The sequence below is a fragment of the Stenella coeruleoalba genome (genome assembly GCF_951394435.1).
Source record: "Stenella coeruleoalba genome assembly, chromosome: 9".
In the NCBI taxonomy this organism is placed as follows: domain Eukaryota; kingdom Metazoa; phylum Chordata; class Mammalia; order Artiodactyla; family Delphinidae; genus Stenella; species Stenella coeruleoalba.
Window position 1 is genome coordinate 56,339,517 of NC_137155.1, and position 19,644 is coordinate 56,359,160.

Genomic DNA, 19,644 nt, shown 5'->3' on the forward strand with positions numbered 1-19,644 from the left:
ACTCTCTGCTGCCTTGATTGACTTTCTATTTTCAGCCAGAGTGGAAGTTCACAGAGAGAAATGTTTCAGCATCAAAGTTCCTTCTCCATTGTGTATTAGCTGCTTTGGATTTGACAGTCACCGTGGTCTGCCTTACGACTACAGGAGGCAAATTCCAGCTGTCCTGGTGCCAATTCTTGAGCTATTCTTTTCACAGGCTCCAGACTATTTTATAAGAATGGTGTCATCATCAGTGGTCAATAAGCTTTTATTGAGTGCCTACTATATGCAAAGATTAGAATTAAGTACTCGGTCTGAATTCGTTACAGTACTGGAAAGCAAAATGGTACTGAATTCAAGGAAGGGAGGCTAGGTAACATTACTCCTAGACCTTGGGACAAATAATTTAACCTCAGTTTCCTAATCAGGAAAATGGGAATAAACAAGAGAACTTACCTTATTATAGGGTTGTAGAAGGACTGAATGAAAAGTACACAGCATAACAAGTAGTAAACACTCGGTTAATATTAGTTATTGCTATTACTATCTTAAACTGTCATCATCATTTTGACATGACAGTGAAAGAACACAAGATTTTCTAAATGGTCTCCCATGGGAGCTGGGAAGGGGAGACAGCCTATGGGAATCTGCTTATTTGTGGAATTTTCTCCTCCTCTAAAGCAGTCACTTTTAATTGGCATTACATTGGTGGCATTAATTTTCTCCTTTGAGAGCACCTGTGTGACACTTTCCTCGAAAGAGCTGAGCTGCTGCTCAAGCCACGAAATGGCACCTGGTTTTACTCCAGCAGGAGTGATGTTTTTATATTACAAAGTTGAGGCCAATAAACAGAAAACAGACAAGTGCTGTTCTATATTACCTCTGAGTAACGGATAATCAAAAAGAAAACGGTGAACACAGAAAGAGAGAAACCTGAGGAAACACTCTCCAAGGTTCCAACATTAAGAAAGACACTTACGAGATGGGCTTTTGGGGCAATTTGTATTTTCACACCTTTGCACATATTCACAAGACTGCTCGACCTCCAGCCCCTTTCCCAACCTTACAGACCTAAGCTGAGCACTGGTATGACTACAGCTACTTTCTGCACTTACGGTTCCTTTCATCTTGGGACTCAAAGCACTCAAGTTAACATAACCATACAACTTTAAAGAAATAGGAAATGAAAGTTTTAAAAAAGACAAAAATTGAATTATGGTTGGATTTAGCAACAACTGTGAAACTTTCCACTTGCAGATATTTCTTTTTGATCCATCCAAGGCGACAGCTAGAATGCTTCCAAGATCAGAAGGCGTCTCTGTTATTGCCCAGGTGGAACGCAGCACAACAGTGATTTGGGATGTACTGGGAGTATAACTAGATCACTGGCCACAAGCTGCCTGAGTCACCTTTGCCTTCTCTGAAAGAGTGACAACACTGCACTCAGGAAAGGAAGGGAGGAAACATCTAAAGAATGGCGGCCACATTCAACTTTCCTGTTATTCACAATCTCACTCAATTCTGTTACCAACAATCCAATCCACTTGTTGATGGTATTATGAGGACGATGAAACTGCTTTTAAAGACTCGGTAAAGTGGACTGATTTTTTTTTTTTTTTTTTGACTAAGAGAACACTGTCAGTCAGAAAGCTGATGAACTAAATGATAAAGGGATTTTCTCTACCAGGTATAGACAAGTCAAACTCTTTTCTTCTTGAATCTCAGATACTGTAGGATGCCACATCAGTTAATTAATAAATATTTACTGGATACACACCATATACTCTGAAGTACCATGCTGGCGATAAATCATGTTTCTGATCAAGCAGCGATAGAGCAGATTCTACTAAGGAAAACAAGAAAAAGCCCCTGGAAAATAACATTAAGGACATGTCATTCCATGTTACAAAATTACAAATAAAATAATTCTGTAAGTATTTATCTCATCACAAGCAAGATGTTACACTATTAGAGGTTCTAACAAATATTCCAGAAGAATTCAACTACAAGGCAGTGGATGGTAATATGGCGGAAGCTGAGGATGTCCAGAAATTTCTTGTTCCCAATCCAGAGGATCAATGGTTTAAGTTATGCATTTGAGTGTAGGTTAGGTTTGTAGAAAGATACTTTAATAATATACTACTTATTTGTTTCTCTGAATTTCAGAATACTCAGGATTTTACTAACAAACTACGCCATTTTAACAAATATTTTTATGTTACATATTAATTATATTCCTTCAAGCTCTGAGTGAATCGGTGTTCTCTATGGTATGATCATGTTTTAATCTCCACCATCTCTTTCTTTACTATATGGACTGCTTTTCAATATACTTGAGTTTATTGAACTCAAAAGAAGTAAAAGTGACCTCTATACAGTTTACAATTCCATTCAACAGTTGAAATATAAACATTGATTTATCTGAAATGTAGAAGTACTTTGCTTGATTTAAAAATTCTCACAATGCTTTACTCAGTCTCACTGATGAAGTTCAAGATTTTCAACTACATGTGTGTTAGGGTAAGTTTTCTTATAGTGGCTGAACTACAAATCTGGATCTCTAATATATAGCTCAGCTCTGGGTTCTGTTTTTAATTATGACCCTGGGGGGTACCAGACTCTATGAAGTGAGTAGCAATAGGTTAGACTGGAGAAATTACAGGAAAAGTGGAATCATAAGAACTAAGAGGTAGTCTTGAGTAGAAACATTTTAGAAACAACTGAATGGAATCTCTACTCTTTGTGAAAGGCTATATTCAACAGTAATAGCAAAAAACCTCCACATACAGAGATTGCACCTACAGATGGTTGAACAGTGATTTTCTAGGATCCCATAATATTTTATATAATCATCTGTAATTAAATTAGCACAAGATAAAAATAATCTACTTAAAATAATATAAAGTTTTCAAAATAATCGCTAGGCTAAACAACATTCTTTTTCATGAAAGAAACTGTCATAGACAACCAAGTGGCAAAAACAGAATGGAGTGAGCTGTGGTTGAGTGTAAATCCTATAGCAATGAAAGTAATTTGTATTATCCTTACTTCTTTGAATAAATTCAGATGACAGCCCTATTTCATTTCTTCATTCGGTTTGGAGGCCAGATGGCATTAGAATCATTTACTTCACCTTGTTGTGCTTAATTACTACAATAAACACACTATTTTCCAAATTAATCATAACAAAGTAATTTCATTAGTAACACAGCAGGCTGTTGAATTATTAGCATCATAACAGTTTGCAAACAATTAAACTTTATTTGAACCTTAAAAATTTGCAGAGTGGAACATTATTGTAACATCTAATGGCAATAGAGTACAAATTCAGTACAGAGCAAATAATCAAGCAAAACGCTCTGTAAAATATGACTTACAATCACCTTTAAAAAAAATTAGCTCTCTGTTCATAGAAAAACAAATAAAAGCTAAGCAAACATAATGAGAACATAGCAATTAGCATATTTTCTAACAAGCCATGTTGTTTAAATTCACATTAATGATTATCATTATGATCTTGAAGAGTGTGTGATATATTGTCAAGGGTGTAAAGAAAACTTTCCGCCTCCTAGTATACAGATGATTTCACCAAATGAATACAAAGTAGTCATGAGTTGAAAGTAATGATTGTTTTTTCCTGTCAGTCCAATTAAAAATGTTTTGTTTCCTTTCTCATCTCCCACCTATATTCAAGTGAAAAAGAACAAAGGCCAGAGGAGCTCTGGACAAAAGTTAACACTTTTTTTCTGTACTGTCACCATTCCAGAGACTATCTGGCATCAGTTGGCAAAGGACTCCCTCTCCTGGATTAACTGTAAAAACAGGCAATAATCTTCTAAATACTTTACGTTTGGAGTGAGTCTGTGCCTGAGTGGAGGAGGGGTTTCCAAGTGGGTTCCTATGCAATGAAAAGTTGCTGCCATCTACTGGCCCAAGCCTAAAATCTTCATTTAGGCCAGAAGCACAAAATCTGTGCCCACAAGGAAGTCTACATTTTCAGTGGAACCCACAGCTGCTTTCACTTTTCAATCTCTCAGGCTTTGAAAACCAATCCACTAAATTCATCACCAGTTGTCTCACTTCTGCCAAGATGATTTCAATCTATCCCAATGGCTCTATATTAGGAGAAGACTAACAAGTGCATAAATTAATTTCTGAAAGCTTTAACTTGACCTGGTCTAATCTATATAAACTAGAATTCACCCACAATCCCCCAAATTAATATATATTTTTTTACATGTGAAATCTGATAATCACAGTACAGAGGGGATAATAGTAAAACATAAACTCTGAAATATTGCTTGTAGATAGTTTTTATAAATAATGGAGGGTTTTAAACATAGGCTCGTTTGCATGGTTAGAATCTTTATCTTTAAAGCAAAGATCTGAAAACTCAACAAAAGTAGTACCTTCTAATCAAGGATTCAATATTAGCAGATTATATTTACTTCAAATAATTATCCAATCAGCAGTATATTTTGATATATATACCATAGTGGTACCTTGTAGACATTTAAAATACCTTTGATTTCAAACATACATGAAAAAGTAATAATATAACTCCACAAACCTTGCTCTGGAGTTCAACACACACCTCCAATGTCAGACCAACACTACCCTTCCATTCACCTGTACCTGGGTACATGTTCCCACCGGATTTCTACACCCTCCTCTCTGAGCCTCCCTTCTCTTCTCATTGCTTTCAGAGGTGCAGAGCAGGCCCAAATCTGGACTTTCACTGTTTTGTGGTGGTACTTTAATATCACAGTAACAATCAGGCAGGGTAACAGTACTCAGTTATGCCTTCTGACTTTGAGAATACATTGAGATTCTTTATGCCATTACATTAGTGGCAGAATGGGACCTCTCACAAAATTTTTGTTTCATTAAATTAAAAGAAAACTACAGTAGAAAATGTTGGCAAGCCCATTATATAACCGGGGTATGTATTATTGGTAAAGGGCTTTGCACAAACCATGGTTCTGGTCTTCACGTGTGTTGCAGAGGGTGACAGCATACTCCCCATTTGCAATTCTATCGTTTTTCTTTCTTGTGGCTACATTTAACATAAAGTAAATTCCCCAATCAGTAAAAATTCTTTCATGAAAACATGTTACTATTGTTTGAAAAATAAATACTAAGAGAACTCATCTACAAAGTTTTAACAAAGCTACATTCTTTAGATAGCATCTACCAAAAACTTTCATGATACATTCAATTGAAATTTTTATGAAATTATATATTACATTCTAAAAAATAATTGATATCCAGTATTAAGAGAAATTACAACTCTTACTAGAAGTAGCAATGATTACGTGATACATATAAAATAGTGCTGAATTTTTCACACAAATCGAATGAGTAAATAAACCTATGATTATTTCTTTGAAAAACAGCAACAGGTATAACTTTACTGCTTGCATCTAATTTACATTAATATCCTTCATTTAATTTCACATCAGAGGAATATTATAATGAATGCATAAAACAACAAAGACAAACGATGCTCAACAAAACAAAGAAAGGTTATGAGCTGTCACTCATGCTTTCACGATGATTCTCAATCCAAAGCATTTGCACACTAGCAGAGGAATCTTCCTTTTCTGCAGGCAGAAAGGGAAAGTTGCATTTTAATTTTTACTTCCGGCAAAATGTTGATTTTCCCTGCTTAGAAAAATGTTACATTTTTAGCCAAGGAAAAAAATGAATGTTTACTCAATATTTTGTCAATTCAGCTCCTCAGAAAGGCCATAAAAGTGGTATTTTACTAAAGAGGAGGAGGTTTGGGAAAACAGCTGGTTATTATCAAAGGGATTTTTCTCTAAATAATCTATTTATTTCCAAAGTAAATTCTATGAAGTTATTTTTAAAACTAAACTAGATTTTTTTTTTAAAGAAGAAGATGATTTGGGAGCATAATCTTTGTGCTATCAGAAAACTACAAAGACTTTTAAAAAGGCAAAGACTCATAACGCAGAGACCAAGAGAACATATGAGCTATTACAGAATATTGGATTAAAATGTACTTACCCAGGACTCTCAAATATCATACATCTCCATTATGTAGGCTTTCGGCACCAAGCCAATGGCTCCCTTCATTTCTCCTACCCACCAGCCATATCTATTGTATTCCTAATTGAAAACAATATGCAGTATTAACCTTCAGACTGGGTGTCAGTACAATGTTGTTTGTACGCAACTTCTTAGAAATGTTACTTCTTTTTATAAAGTTATAGGAGCTTGAGCTGCAAATTGAAACGTTTTAATCTTTTTTTGTTTCTGAACACTTTAAAAATGCTGTTAGGCAAAGATTTAAATTAATGTATAAGACAGAGCCTGTTTATTTCACAGTGTAGAACACAGAAACAGTCACTTAGGATAGAAACCTAGCAAATGAAACTACATAAGGAAGTCCGTTCTCTGGGCCCCTTTCCCTTCTCTCTCCCACATCTCTCTCTCTTACACACACACACACACACACACATACACACAGAGCCTGGGGGACACCTTTTAATATGCAAACACCAGTGTTAGAGGCTCCGAGGTCATAGCCAGGATCCTTAGGATACTATCTTTGCCTTCAAGGAGCTTTTCATCTAGCAAGGATAGATTTTTTTTTTCCCCACAATAAACTACTTAATTCCTAGTTAAACTCATATGACCGAAAATGATTTAGGATGTAGAGGTATGCCCCTTCTTAGGAAAATCTAAAAATGAGTATAGACGTTTTAAACAGATAAATTAGAGAACAAGGAAACACTACTAATGCTTTCCCCCAACCGGCTTTCCAAAATAATTCACAAAAGGGCTCCTTTTCAAAAGCTTCCCAAAGGCATTTATTGTTCCTCTGGATTGATCACAAACTACATTAGGTAAAGGATGAATGGAAGGAATTTAAAGGTGGTATTCGATTCACCCTTACGGGGGAAGATCAATAGGAAATAAAAGTATCTCAAATTATAAAGGCAAAATATTAATCTAGCTGTAAAAAAAGACTGATTGATGAGTCACTTTTGAGTTTATTTTGCAGTGTGAGCTAATCCTGTCCCTCCTTTTCTTCCCTTTGCTCCACTGACAGACACACCACTGCTCTAGGCATAGTGAACACTGTACCCGGTCTCATTTGTCTGCCAGATTGACTAATGTATTTCTATCTCAAATTTATTTATGTTTAGTGAGATACAAACAAAGTAAAATGAATTACAAGTTTCAAGAATAATATCTCCCAAAAGCAATACTCTGAAAAAGCACTGTAGGACCCAAATTTAATTTTTCATATAAGATAAACTTTTAAAATCAATCCCCAAAGTAATTCAATAGGCTATGATTTCCAACATCTGAGTCACACATAAATGTGCATATGCATATCGAGTTACATGTGGGGAGGGAACGTTAATACCAGTACAGATTTAACATTTGTATTGATGACTAACCATGCTATTGACCATCAGAAAGGAAAATAATACAATTTTTCCATACAAATGTAGCAACATTCCCAGGTGTGTATTGATATGTAGTCTATCAATAGAGAGATTACAAGATTAAAATCTATAAGTACTTTTTTAAACAATGGGATGTATCAGAATTAAGTTTTTCGTAAGAATAAGATGGAAGGAAAACGGGGGTGGTGGAGAAAGGCCTGATTCTAATGAGGGCACAGCTCTGGCTTATGAGGCAGTAGACTCAAGATTTTAAAAGTTTCCTGATAGTGTGAACTTAGTGGACAAAATTCTCTAAGCAATGAAAATAGTCTGATGCCCAGAACTCAGTGAAGATGACGATAATCTATGTAGAATATATTTGTCAGAAGAAAATACCAATTTACTGAAAGCTATGATTAGTAACCATTATATCCTAATAGGTACCTAATAAAACTGCCCTTTTCAATTTTTTAAGGCAATGAATACAATTAGAGCCTAATGCTTAACAAAACAAATGTATTTCACCTTGCAGAGGCCAAAGGCCCACAGTGTAAGATTTCAAAATGGATACTTAACAAAGTAAGTCTGAGTGTGAAAGCTCTTATCCAATGCCCATCTAAGATTTTATTCAGCTGATTATTTGGAAAGAGTAAAGGAACTAGGCCCCCAAAGGCTAGAAAAACAGAATACATTTAGTGAGAGGGCATATTATGACCCAAACCTGCTTTCAGAGAACAGCCTGCAATCTGGGTTTCAATGTTTAGATTCAAGTTACAAACCAGAAAGTTCATATTACTTTATAATATTCTGTTTTGAAATTATAATCTACACTCCAAATTAAGGGCATATTATTGTTCTCAAAAAGCTCATTCACATCCAAATTTAAGAAACTGATTTCCAACAAATCACTTCAACGAAGGACCAATGACATACTTCACACAAGAGAAATTTGCATGACGGCAACTGAGAAGATTCATTAAACAGAAAGTACAGTAATAAACAGCAGAGGAGTTTATTCAGCTGTACACAAATCCCTTAAAAGTAACATTCTAGGAAAAAATTAAGTTTTAGGCTAAAATAATCTTAAATGTTTCACTAAATTAATTTAAAAGAATTGAAAGGCATATGAAATACACAGCTCATAAAAGTACTCTAAGATATAACAGGTTTAAATCAGAAAAGAGTAAAAATAAAAACCCAGAATGTTTATTACTTTACATTTGTAAAGAATTCCATACAGCACTCCTGTGTGGAATTAAGAGGTAAGATAAAACACAGGGAGGTAAAAATCTAGTAGGCAAATTTACGGATTTACACTGCAGCCATTAGAGGATGTCAGCAAGGCTGCAAACACAGAAGCTTTTACTTTTATCATTACTATCCTCTGTATGAGCCTCCTGAGCAACATGAATCCCAATTAAACCATTTGCAGCCTATAAATTGGAATGAAGATGCATCTCGGAGTACGGTATTCTAAACGCCAGCCTGAAGATTCAATAGCATACACACTTTCCTTTGGAGGAAGAAAAACTGCCTTCCATTGCCTTTCCCTGTTTGCTGCCCCCAAACAAATGTGATTATGAATGATGTATTACTTACAGTGGAAAATAATGCAATCCATACAATGTTGTCTCGCTGTCCACATACTAATTGTAGTATTGGTCTAAAAGTCACGGGTGGGTCATTAAAAAAAAAAAACAACCCTCACCCCTTATCTTGTTAATAAACAAAAAATAAAGAGACAAACGTCATATGAGGCTGCTATCTAAATCTCTGAAAGGTTAGGAAGCATCGTGTCATCTTGATGACACACGAGATCTCAGGTACAAGAAGGTCTGCCATCTGGTATTCTTCACCCTACTCGGCTCTTAACATCAACTGAAATGCTAACATAGGCAAGTGACTGTACTTCAGGAGGACTGATAAAATAATGAAGAGTCCTTTAATCTACAGGAAACCATTCTAGTCAATTTATAAGAAATATTGCATCCCTTTGTAGGACGTGTAATTATTTTCTATTAATCATGTGCTATAAAGCTACATTATGCAGTTATTCTGTTATCACTAGAAAGAGGCCTGCAGTCAGCTTCTGACAATGTTAGGTAATTACTAACACAAAGCTTCTTTCTCCTCCCGTAGTAATGCTATCAAGATCTAGAGGTGTAGTGATGCTTAGTGTATAAAAATAGTACTCAAAAGAAATTTAATATCTGCAAAATGGATGGCTTCAAGGCAAAATGTAATGTGGCAGTTAAAGAAGCAAGAAAGCTGAACTTGCCCAATAATTTGAGAAAATAATCATAAGGCAGCACTGACCGTTGTGGTCTAACTCCTCTGTTTTCAATTTTTACATCATTAAAATAGTTTTTGTTTTATTTTATAGTTAAAATTTTAGGCCTCAATTAATCATTATTAAGCAATAAATTAAAGTGATTATGTAAAAAGGCAGGAAAAAAAGGACTAGTTTTGATAAAGTGAAACAGAGACTTTATCCAACACAATAGCAAACGTATGTCTATGTTTACTTACTAAATCTTCTCTCTCTGCCAGTGTATTATTTTACACTTAAATAAGATGCCAACATTTACTTAAATCCTTTTCAGCACCACGATTCTCATTTCTCAAGTATGTTAATCCACTTTCTACAAACCATATGGTAAAAGAATGCTGCCTTAACAGAAACTTGAAACATTAGTAAGATTTTGTGATGTACCACCCCTTTCAGAAAGTAGTTACCAATCTGTTTGAAAGCAACAGGTGTTAGAAAGGTTAAAAGACTATATTACTTTCTCCAAACGTATATCTGTACTTCAAAACATACCAGCCTTGTGCAGAAATAAAGGTAATTTTATTCACAAAATATAAACTACATTGAGTTTCAGAACCAGTGGACTTTACCATTGTTTTCCAACTATTCACTGTTCAATTTTTCAAATTGTTCATAAACATTGTAGTAGCATGAAAACTAGATAACTATTTAAAATATGGAAATACTTTCTTCAAGGCTACCTCTTCAATCTCTTCCTTTTTACTATCTCCAATTAGAAACTTCGTAAGAATCGTTTCTTATACATCCATCATTTCAAAAGTTGTCTTAAAATGCACAACAGGTACTTGACAACTTCGTTTTTTACTATTATTATCTACACTTTAACTGCTTGAATCTTAGTCTCCTAACTCATTCCTTAAATGAGGAAATGGACACTAACAATTTCTAAGATCCTCCCTGATGTTTGAATACCACCATCACGAACCTGCTTTACCACCCTAAGTCTCTTAGCATCTCATGGAAATCAACCTCACTACTTTATAATTTACTATGCAAGTGTGACTTTGAGTTACTCTAATTCAAAGAATTCCTATTTTTTTCCTCCGTGCACTGCGCACTCCATTTTTAAAGCGAGAGAGACAAAAGACGAGCAAAGAAGGTGATAGTAGGAACTTAATTCCTGTAACAAATTTTAGTTTATATTCCAGAGTCAAGATACATTTAATTCAAATCTCTACACAGCCAACATTTACAATGGCATAAAGTAAAAACTGACATGCAGACTGATGATTCTTAGGTATTGTTAGGCAAAGAAAGATCAAATCATGCTCAGTAGTGGGTGGCCTTGGTACTCAGTGTATTTCACCAACCAGTACATGACTGTTAACTGTTCTAGTTCAGACCTTCATCACCTCACCCTGGATCATTGCATCATCCACTCTGCCTCTCTGTACTTCCCGGAAACGGCCTTTGTCAGTTTACTCGGCTGCTGAGGAATGTACACTAGCCCCCCAACGCTTTAACTACAAACTCCTCTCACTGCTCTGGTCCCACAGCCCAACCTTCTGTGCTGCACTCATTCCTGCCTCTGTACGTGGCACTCCTTCCCCAAGGGGCATCTCCCCTCCCTCATCCAAAGCCTATCTAGTAACTAAGACTCGACTCAGGTTACCCAGCTTTCACGAATTTCTCTCTGAGTTATCTAATCCATACTTACATCTCCCATTTCAAGCTGAGTATTTATTCCTCAGTGGAGTTTATGTACTTCAGTTTTGTCCGTTCAACTAAAATAAAGTAGAAACTCACTGAGATCGTGGCAATGTCTTACACTCAAAACTGTATGCCCCACACTCCAGGATGTGTAAAAGATGTTCAATAAATATGTACTTCATGATGAAACAGACATACTTCTTCTTCATTTTGGATGACGCACCAGATGACCCTCCTAAATGTTTTCTTAAGAAGGGTAATTTCCAATTGGAATATATTTTCTATGTGTATATTGGACATACTTGAAGAATTTTAGTAAGGCCTAAACAAATATTTGTTCTGAAGTATGTCTAGCTTCACAATGTGAAGTGTGCTGTTCCTCGCCATGGCTGGCTGCGGCCCATCGCGTTTTCCCATGTGCTGTAGAGCATACCTTGTCTGAAGAGCCTAAATTCCACTTGCAGAAAGAAAGATACCTGTCCCCTGAAGAACTGGGACCAAATAATTCTAGTTCTTCGAAGAAATGGCTTCAGTTGAATTTACTGTAAGTACGGAAGAGGTTAAGACAGAACCCTGCAACAGCAGAAACAGTGTGGCAGGTCTAGGGGAAAATCTGCTAGTTTTTCAGCTGCTGCTTCTTACTCTTGTGATTATTTTCTCAGAAGATTGAGGGTCTCCAGCTTGTTACTAACTAGGTATGTGACCTCGGGCAATCCCCAAGTTCTTCAGGGGTGATTTTTTTTTTTACATTTATATCACTCTCTGAGACTCCATAATAATCCAGTTACGTACTTAACATAAATCAGTCAGTCTAATTATTATACATTTGGACCCTCACAGAATTACCTATATGAAATCTCTTGTTATACGTACTATAAATTTTTTGTTGTTGAGGGTAATATCTGCCACTGTTCTTATTATATAAAGTTGTTGAGGTCAGATAATCCGCGAAGATTCTAGAAATTCACGTGAGATTTTTTTTTTTTAAGTAGCCAGTGCTGGGAAAAGCCAAGCTTCCTCCTTCATGATTCAAAAGAATTATTAGCTCCTTGTCTCTCCCTTTTTCAGTGTGGCTGCCAAGAAGCTCAGGAAGTTCAAGCGTAGAAACTCCATTGTCTTTTAAGGTCTCCAGAGGCAGTCCTTTTTTCCATTAGCCTTTTATTTATTTTTCCCCAATTATGTGGAGCCTCAAGATCTTCTCACCATAAAGTGAAGAGCTAGCACTAAGGTTCCCCTACCTCTACGATTCTACCATTCTAAATTCCTTTAAGAAGTTCAGGATTATTTCCTTTTTTTTTTTAATGTAAATTTATTTATTTATTTTTGGCTGCTTTGGGTCTTCCTTACTGCGCACAGGCTTTCTCTGGTTGTTGCAGAGCATGGGCTCTAGGCTCGCGGGCTTTAGTAGTTGCAGCACGCAGGCTCAGTACTTGTGGCTTGCAGGCTCTAGAGCGCAGGCTCAGTAGCTGTGGCGCCGGGATTAATTGCTCCACGGCATGTGGGATCTTCCCGGATCGGGGCTCAAACCCATGTCCCCTGCATTGGCAGGCGGATTCTAACCACTGCGCCACCAGGGAAGTCCTAATTATTTCTTATTTTTAACTATATTTTCATAAACATATATTAAACATCTATCTGCCATAATGTTAGATATTGGGGATTCAAAAATACTTAAGACACAGTGTCTACCTCAAGGAATTGAGACAGGGAAACGAATAATCCTGGTCATGGCCCACTTAGGTATAGCAAAATGGAAAGAGAAAACCCTTTAGGGTCAGATCTGCGTTGATTTCAGGAGAAGGTACTTCCTAGCTGGTATCCTCAGGTGATTTACATAATAAGCTTACTAAGCATCAGTTTTCTTACTTGCAAAATTATATTGATAGTATCATATCCTTTGTAGGGTTACCTTAAGAATCAGAGGAATGAAAGCACAATGAGTACCTAGAACAAGATACTGTAGGTATGCAATAAATACTTTTTCATCCCCTCCCTCTGCCTTCCCACTAACTGGTGTAGCAAAATACCAGGGCAACAAAAAAACAGAGCATTTTGGAGTGTACTATAAGGCAACCTGATTATTACGGGCTGTTCCAAAGGGAATCTGATCTTAAAAGAGATAAAAAAGGAGACATCTCAAAAGAGTGAGAATATACCATATATACATTGAGGGAGCTCTTGATTTTTTGGGGGGGTGGGGTGGGGGGAGAGCAGAAGGGCGTAAAAAAATCATGGATTTTTCAATTTAAGATTTTTTTTTTTACTTACCAACATGGTGCTTTTCTTTAAGGTTGTTTTGGTTTGCTCCTGGAAAACCTTTGCTTACTCCATGCAGAATTAAACCATGTAGGTTCTGCAGCCATAGCAGCCCCTCCACTGCCACCTCTGTGTAACTTGCCTCTCTGACACTGCCTTCTGGTCTCTCCTTTACTTCTCAAGCCACTGCAGGGCCTCAGCCTGACAGCCTGTCTCCTGCAGGCACCTTCCCCTTTCATCTGTCAACATTTTCCTGGAATGCTCCCTCCAATTTATGTAAGAGAAAATCGGGAAGTACTAGAGCATGGTTTTTGCAACCAGGTAACAAGAGGAGTCCCATGAGTGGAATGAGAACATCTTCTGACGTAATGCTGTTTCCATACACTGCTTATCACCACCAGGGAGAGGTTATAAGCATAGCATTGGTCTGCCCACTATGCTTCACCGTGGGCATTTAGCATAGAAACTAAATGCCGTCAGACCCAAACAACCGCAGTGACAAGTACAAACACTCCCCCTCCTTCCCAAAAGACTACAAGATGTGATAACATTTAGGGAACTAGTGTAGTATCATCAAGGTATGTCCTATATTGAGGTGTCCTGGTTACTCTTCAGCAGGTGGTTTTGCTATATGTGGCACATGGGGTCAGATGGTCACAAAGGAAAAACTAAGAGAGCTGAAAAGGAACTCTGTATTTCCCTCTGCCAGTAGAGCTCAGCAAGACTTTCATTTTATTTGTTTTTCTGGTAAGTCTGAAGCCAAAAAAAGCCTTAGTAACAGAATCTTTACATTTTCACAATGAGAAGCAAATGATCAGTGACAGTTACATTTCACCAATCACTGGAAAAAGTCACAGCTACAAAGGGAAGCAATGCTTGAAACTCCAAACAACACCCACTAAAAAAATGCCCTTTTACTGTATATTAGTGAACACTGTCAACCCACATTTCCTGTTTTTGACTTAATAAAAAATGTCTCAAAAAGCTGCAAAGCCCAAGTCACATGTGTCCTAGACGAGATGAAATATTCCAGCGTTCTTAACTCTCTTATTTTTCTGTTAATAGCAGACAAGCAGCATGCCTCTTTCCTGCTGAAGCATAGCTCTTCTGTCATTAAGTCTCTAAAAATAATTTATTGCCTTAAAAGTAAGAATAGGAATGTGGTTAGCGATTTACTGGTGAGTACAGATTGAAAGATAAACTAATAGACAATGTAAATCCAGAGCAGCAAACAGAATAAAATAGCCAAAGAGCTATGTGGGACTATAATATGCCTGTAGCTATATAACCTGGATCCTGCCATGAAAATTATAAAACTCCATAAACACGGTTCTAGGACAATACTATTAACTATGATATTGTGTCCATGTTTAAGGTGGTAATAAAATTGAAATGCAAACCAGTAAAAGAATTTAGCATGATTTTAAACAACCTGTTTCCTAAAAAAAAAATAAATAAATAAAAACAAAAGATTTGCAATCTCAAATACGAATTTCCCCCATCAAATAAATCTGAAAGTAGGCCTTGTGTTTCATAATAACTTCACTAACAAGGCAGCGGTCATAAAAATCACATATTCCTGGAGACCTTCCTGGTGGCGCAGTGGTTAAGAATCCGCCTGCCAATGCAGGGGAACTCAGTTTCGAGCCCTTATCCGGGAAGATCCCACATGCCATGGAGCAACTAAGCCCATGCACTACAACTACTGAGCCTGCCCTCTAGAGCCCACGTGCCACAACTACTGAGCCTGCATGCCACAACTACTGAAGCCCGCACACCTAGAGCCCATGCTCCGCCACAAGAGAAGTCCCTGCAATGAGAAGCCCATGCACCACAATGAAGAGTAGCTCCTGCTGTCCACAACTAGAGAAAGTCCCTGTGCGGCAATGAAGACCCAACGCAGCCAAAAATAAATTAAAAAAAAAAAAGGTAATTGTACCTTGCTTAAAAAAAGAAAAATCACATATTTCCCTTTCATCCATTCCTATCAATACCTTCCATCTTTGGGTGGGGGGCAGAATTTCTAAATCTCCACTGAACTATTGAAGTATATAAAATGTCTTAACACATAAAAAAACAGCAGCAATGTTATATGAAAAGACCTGTAAGCAAAAAGTTACAGGCTTGCATTTTTAGGCAAGTAGTATTTAGATTTATTAGTAGTAAGGTTCAAAGGTTAAAACTAAGAAAATGCCAGACACTTTGAAGGAGGGGCTAGCTCAGCCAGGGGTCACGTGGCAGCTGCTAATTGGAAAATGTTAAAAAGGGAAGGGGAAGGGCAGGGTAGCTGCCTTCTCTTCCTTCTTTATTGTAACATTTGATTTTCACTAAAAAAAAAAAAAGAAAAGAAAAGAAAAGAAAAAAGTAAAGAAAGAAAGAAAAGCTAAGATCTGTATAACTCAAAAGAGGCTAAAAATAAATAAATCACCCCCAGGCAGACTGAGCACAGCTGACACCCTATCAAGGCTTCCTTGCAAAAATAGAAAAAAAAGACTGAATTTTAAAATCAAACTATATTTCTATAGTGAATTCTAATACAGAGAGCCTAATCATCAAACTAGCTAAATCGTTTTGTCATTATATTTACAAAATTAAAATATTCTTTATTATAGTACATGCCATTTTATTTCTTGATTTGTCTAAAGGTTTATTTATATTGAAAAGAATGTATCTCTTCTTAAACTATCTTGTGTTGCCTTTTTTTAAAAGATTATTTTCAGAACTAACAAGCTTCTAGAAGGTAAGTCAAATCAACAATAAATACTGCAAACTATAGATCAGTTAATTATAAAAAGCAAGTTGTGTTTCTTTGAAATCTTTTAAATGGCATTTTTTATTAGAAAAGTTGTGGCACTAATTTTTTTTTTACTAAGTACACATTTTTATGTCTCTATAAATACTGTTAAGACTCCTTAAAATGCATTTTTCCTTAAGTATACAATTTTTACATTTAATTCAGAATGATGAAAAGAATTTTCATGATTAACGCTTATACTTCATTGACATGAGATAGGAAAGTAATAACCCATAGCTAAATTTAAAGTTGGATTTATGACATCATTTTGATTGTGCACATTAGCTGCAATTACCTGCACCACTCATTCTGAGCCACTAGATGGTGTAAAAAATAAATTTAAACGGTAAATTTTCATTCCAACACCATGGAATCTAAATATAACTCTGAGAAAGATTAAACAAATTTCTAGGCATATAACAAAGCTAGTGATTTCTATATTTATTGCACTTAAAAAAAAAACAATCAATACATAGCATCAGCTCTACCTTGATCTAGAAACAAGTCCTTTTGAGCAATTCTTTGCTCTCTTCTTCTAAGGGCCTTGAGTTCTGAATTTATAATGATATTCATCATTCAAACTGCTGTCATCATTCACATATTAAATAAATTTATGATATTAACTTATGATCTATGTTTGCCAAAATTTTTATAAAAACTGTAAGACCAAGCAAATATAAAATTAAAGAATCACCAGAGGTTCCTATCTGAACTCACCCAAAGCCAAGGGGGGAAGTAAGAGTCTTCATAAATATATCCTGACCCCCAAAGCAACCTGACAACAAAGAGCCAAGATGTTCATCAACAGCCCAGAATTTGTCCAAATTCCGTCAAGAGAAAACTAACTGTCTTTCTTTCACCCTCACTAAGATCAACCTGGTTGATTGTACTAGGTCCGCAGCTGGGTAAATATGGGTATTTACTCATCCAGCCAATGGTGATAATGTGCTAACAAAGCCTTGTCTCTTCTTTTAAAAACCAAAATGAGCTCCAGATAAAATGCCCATCTCTAGAAGGCCTCTCCTGAAATGCTGCCGGTGGAAATTTAAACCTTGTGAAAGGTTGATAAAGGAAGTATTTTCAGGCAGCCCATACCCAAATAACAGCATTTAGAAATTTTAGATGGGAGTGTATTCTTCCTATGAGGTGGATTACCACCCTTAGCTCTATGACAGGCTTCACATATAAAATTACAGTCATCACAAAACAGGTTTGGGAGAAAAGGAATGACTTCCCCCAGAATCCTAGAAATATGATACACACCTATGATTGTACTTCCAATTTCATATTCACAGAAAATGATTTTCTGAGGCAATGGCAGAAATAAGACAAGCCTATGGGAACGCTGCTTGCACCACAGCCTGTCCCAGAGGCTGGTACTCTGAGGCTTTCAGGAACAAAGACAACTTGAAAAAAGACAACTTGATTCCTAAAGAAGGCTTCAAGAACAAACCCACATGGGCTTCGTAAGTTTCATATTTTACCATACAAACATACTGGCTACGTGCCATTTATCCCTATAGTCTGAAGTTCCAAGTGGAAGCTAATCAACCTTTTAATTTTATATGCGATTTTACACACATTTAATTTTATGCAGCTAAATTGGTGAAAGAAACTGTGAGCTAAGTAAATTTGAGGAATGATTCCAAGAAAGTTTCTTTTCAAGAACTGAAACTAATCAGTTTGTTTTCTATATTAAGTAACTGACTCAAAAAGCTGTCATTTTAACACAGGACTATTGAATGCTCTGTAACAGGCTTAAGAGTTGTGATATGGCTATCTATAGCTTCCAAGAACTGAAAGTATCTTTCTAAAAAAAAAATACACTAGCGAGCAGAGGACTGAGAAATAAGGGACAAGTCTTATTTGGGCACCTCAACCAGCAATGATCACAGTTGGCTGTATTTACTTACTATTTTCCTCCAATCTACAAGGGCTTATATCTCTCTCTTTTTTTCTTTTTTTTTTTTTGGATTCCTGGTGCCTAGAATGGGCCCCTGCACATTTTAGGCACTTTACGACAGTTACAAATTAAATACAAGTAAGGAAAGAAGGGGCGGGGGGAAGAAGAGAGGGAAAAAGGAAGGAAGATAGATACAGGCATAAGAAAAAAATAGAGCAGAAAGCTCTGATCTGGGAGTCAAAACACCTTGTTAAGTACTGGCTCTGGCACTTTCTTGACCCAAATTCCCTTATCTGTAAAACCAAGGATAGACAGATGAGCCCTAAGATCTCTCACTCCAATGTTCTATGATTTTCTGTATATGATTTTATGCACCAGTCAACTAGTGTTTAAATTCAATTAAGTGACCTTATTTCCAAAATCTCTTCTGTATCTAATAAGTCATATTATCTTTCTGAATAAGTCATAATCTTTCCAAAATATCTCTCTAATCAACAAAGCACATTAAACTCCTAGACTTATGATTTATGTAACATTTCTTTACTTATATTTAAATAGTCTCCACACATCATTTGTTTCTAATGTGGCATCATGAAGTAGACTGAGGGAGATATTTTTTAACCCCCATGTTACAGTAGGCAAAGTTAAAATATGAAAGTTAAAGGAGCTCATGCATGTCATTAGAAGTAAAATCAATTAAGAATCTTGACTTTTAGATTTAAGGCCAGAAGCATTTTGAATAATCCAGTATCTTAAGAGGCAGAAACAATGATTTTGTATATCTAAGGATGAGTTCATAGCAATATACTTTGCTATTATGTTTACAAATACAATTATGTTAAACTTAAAAAAAATTACCTAAACCTGTCTGAATAGAAAAGTATTGCTTTTAAATTGCCGGAACACCCGATGTATTTACATAAAGATGAAAAACTTGTTCTATAAACACAGTGTTACCAGTAGTGAATGGCAGACAAAATCAGAATAAGCACACAGAAGAATAAAAAGGAAGAGGAAAGAAAAACATAATAAATAACCTAATACCTTACAATGTTAACTTTCACATAAGTATATTGTTTCTGGAGAAGGCAGTGTGTGGATGTGAGCCAAAGGCTGAAGTGATAGGTAAACACACTGTTAAGTTGAATCCTGTTATCTGATTGTGTTTAAAATTTGATTATATTTCACTTGACAAAATAATTATTGTGAACTCCCAATTGTTAACAAGGACCTAGAAGAATTCCAATTGGCAATTTTTCCCTAGTGTTGTAGATCCAAATGCATAAAAATGCAGCTTCGTATTCATGCTTTA

General features: G+C 36.1%; 1 protein-coding gene across 2 annotated transcripts in view; it reads right to left on the bottom strand.

The window, feature by feature from the left end:
- Positions 1-3,273: 3,273 nt before the first annotated feature.
- The window catches only part of SKAP2 (src kinase associated phosphoprotein 2), a 155,820-nt gene continuing 139,449 nt past the window's right edge, over positions 3,274-19,644 (bottom strand). For both annotated transcript variants that reach the window (XM_079931760.1, XM_079931761.1), the window contains 2 exons: positions 6,010-6,111; positions 3,274-5,582 (listed from right to left, as the gene is read on the bottom strand). In XM_079931760.1, the coding sequence (XP_079787886.1) occupies positions 6,019-6,111 (93 nt within the window). In that variant the 3' untranslated portion in view covers positions 3,274-5,582; positions 6,010-6,018. The remainder of the gene's footprint in view (positions 5,583-6,009; positions 6,112-19,644) is intronic.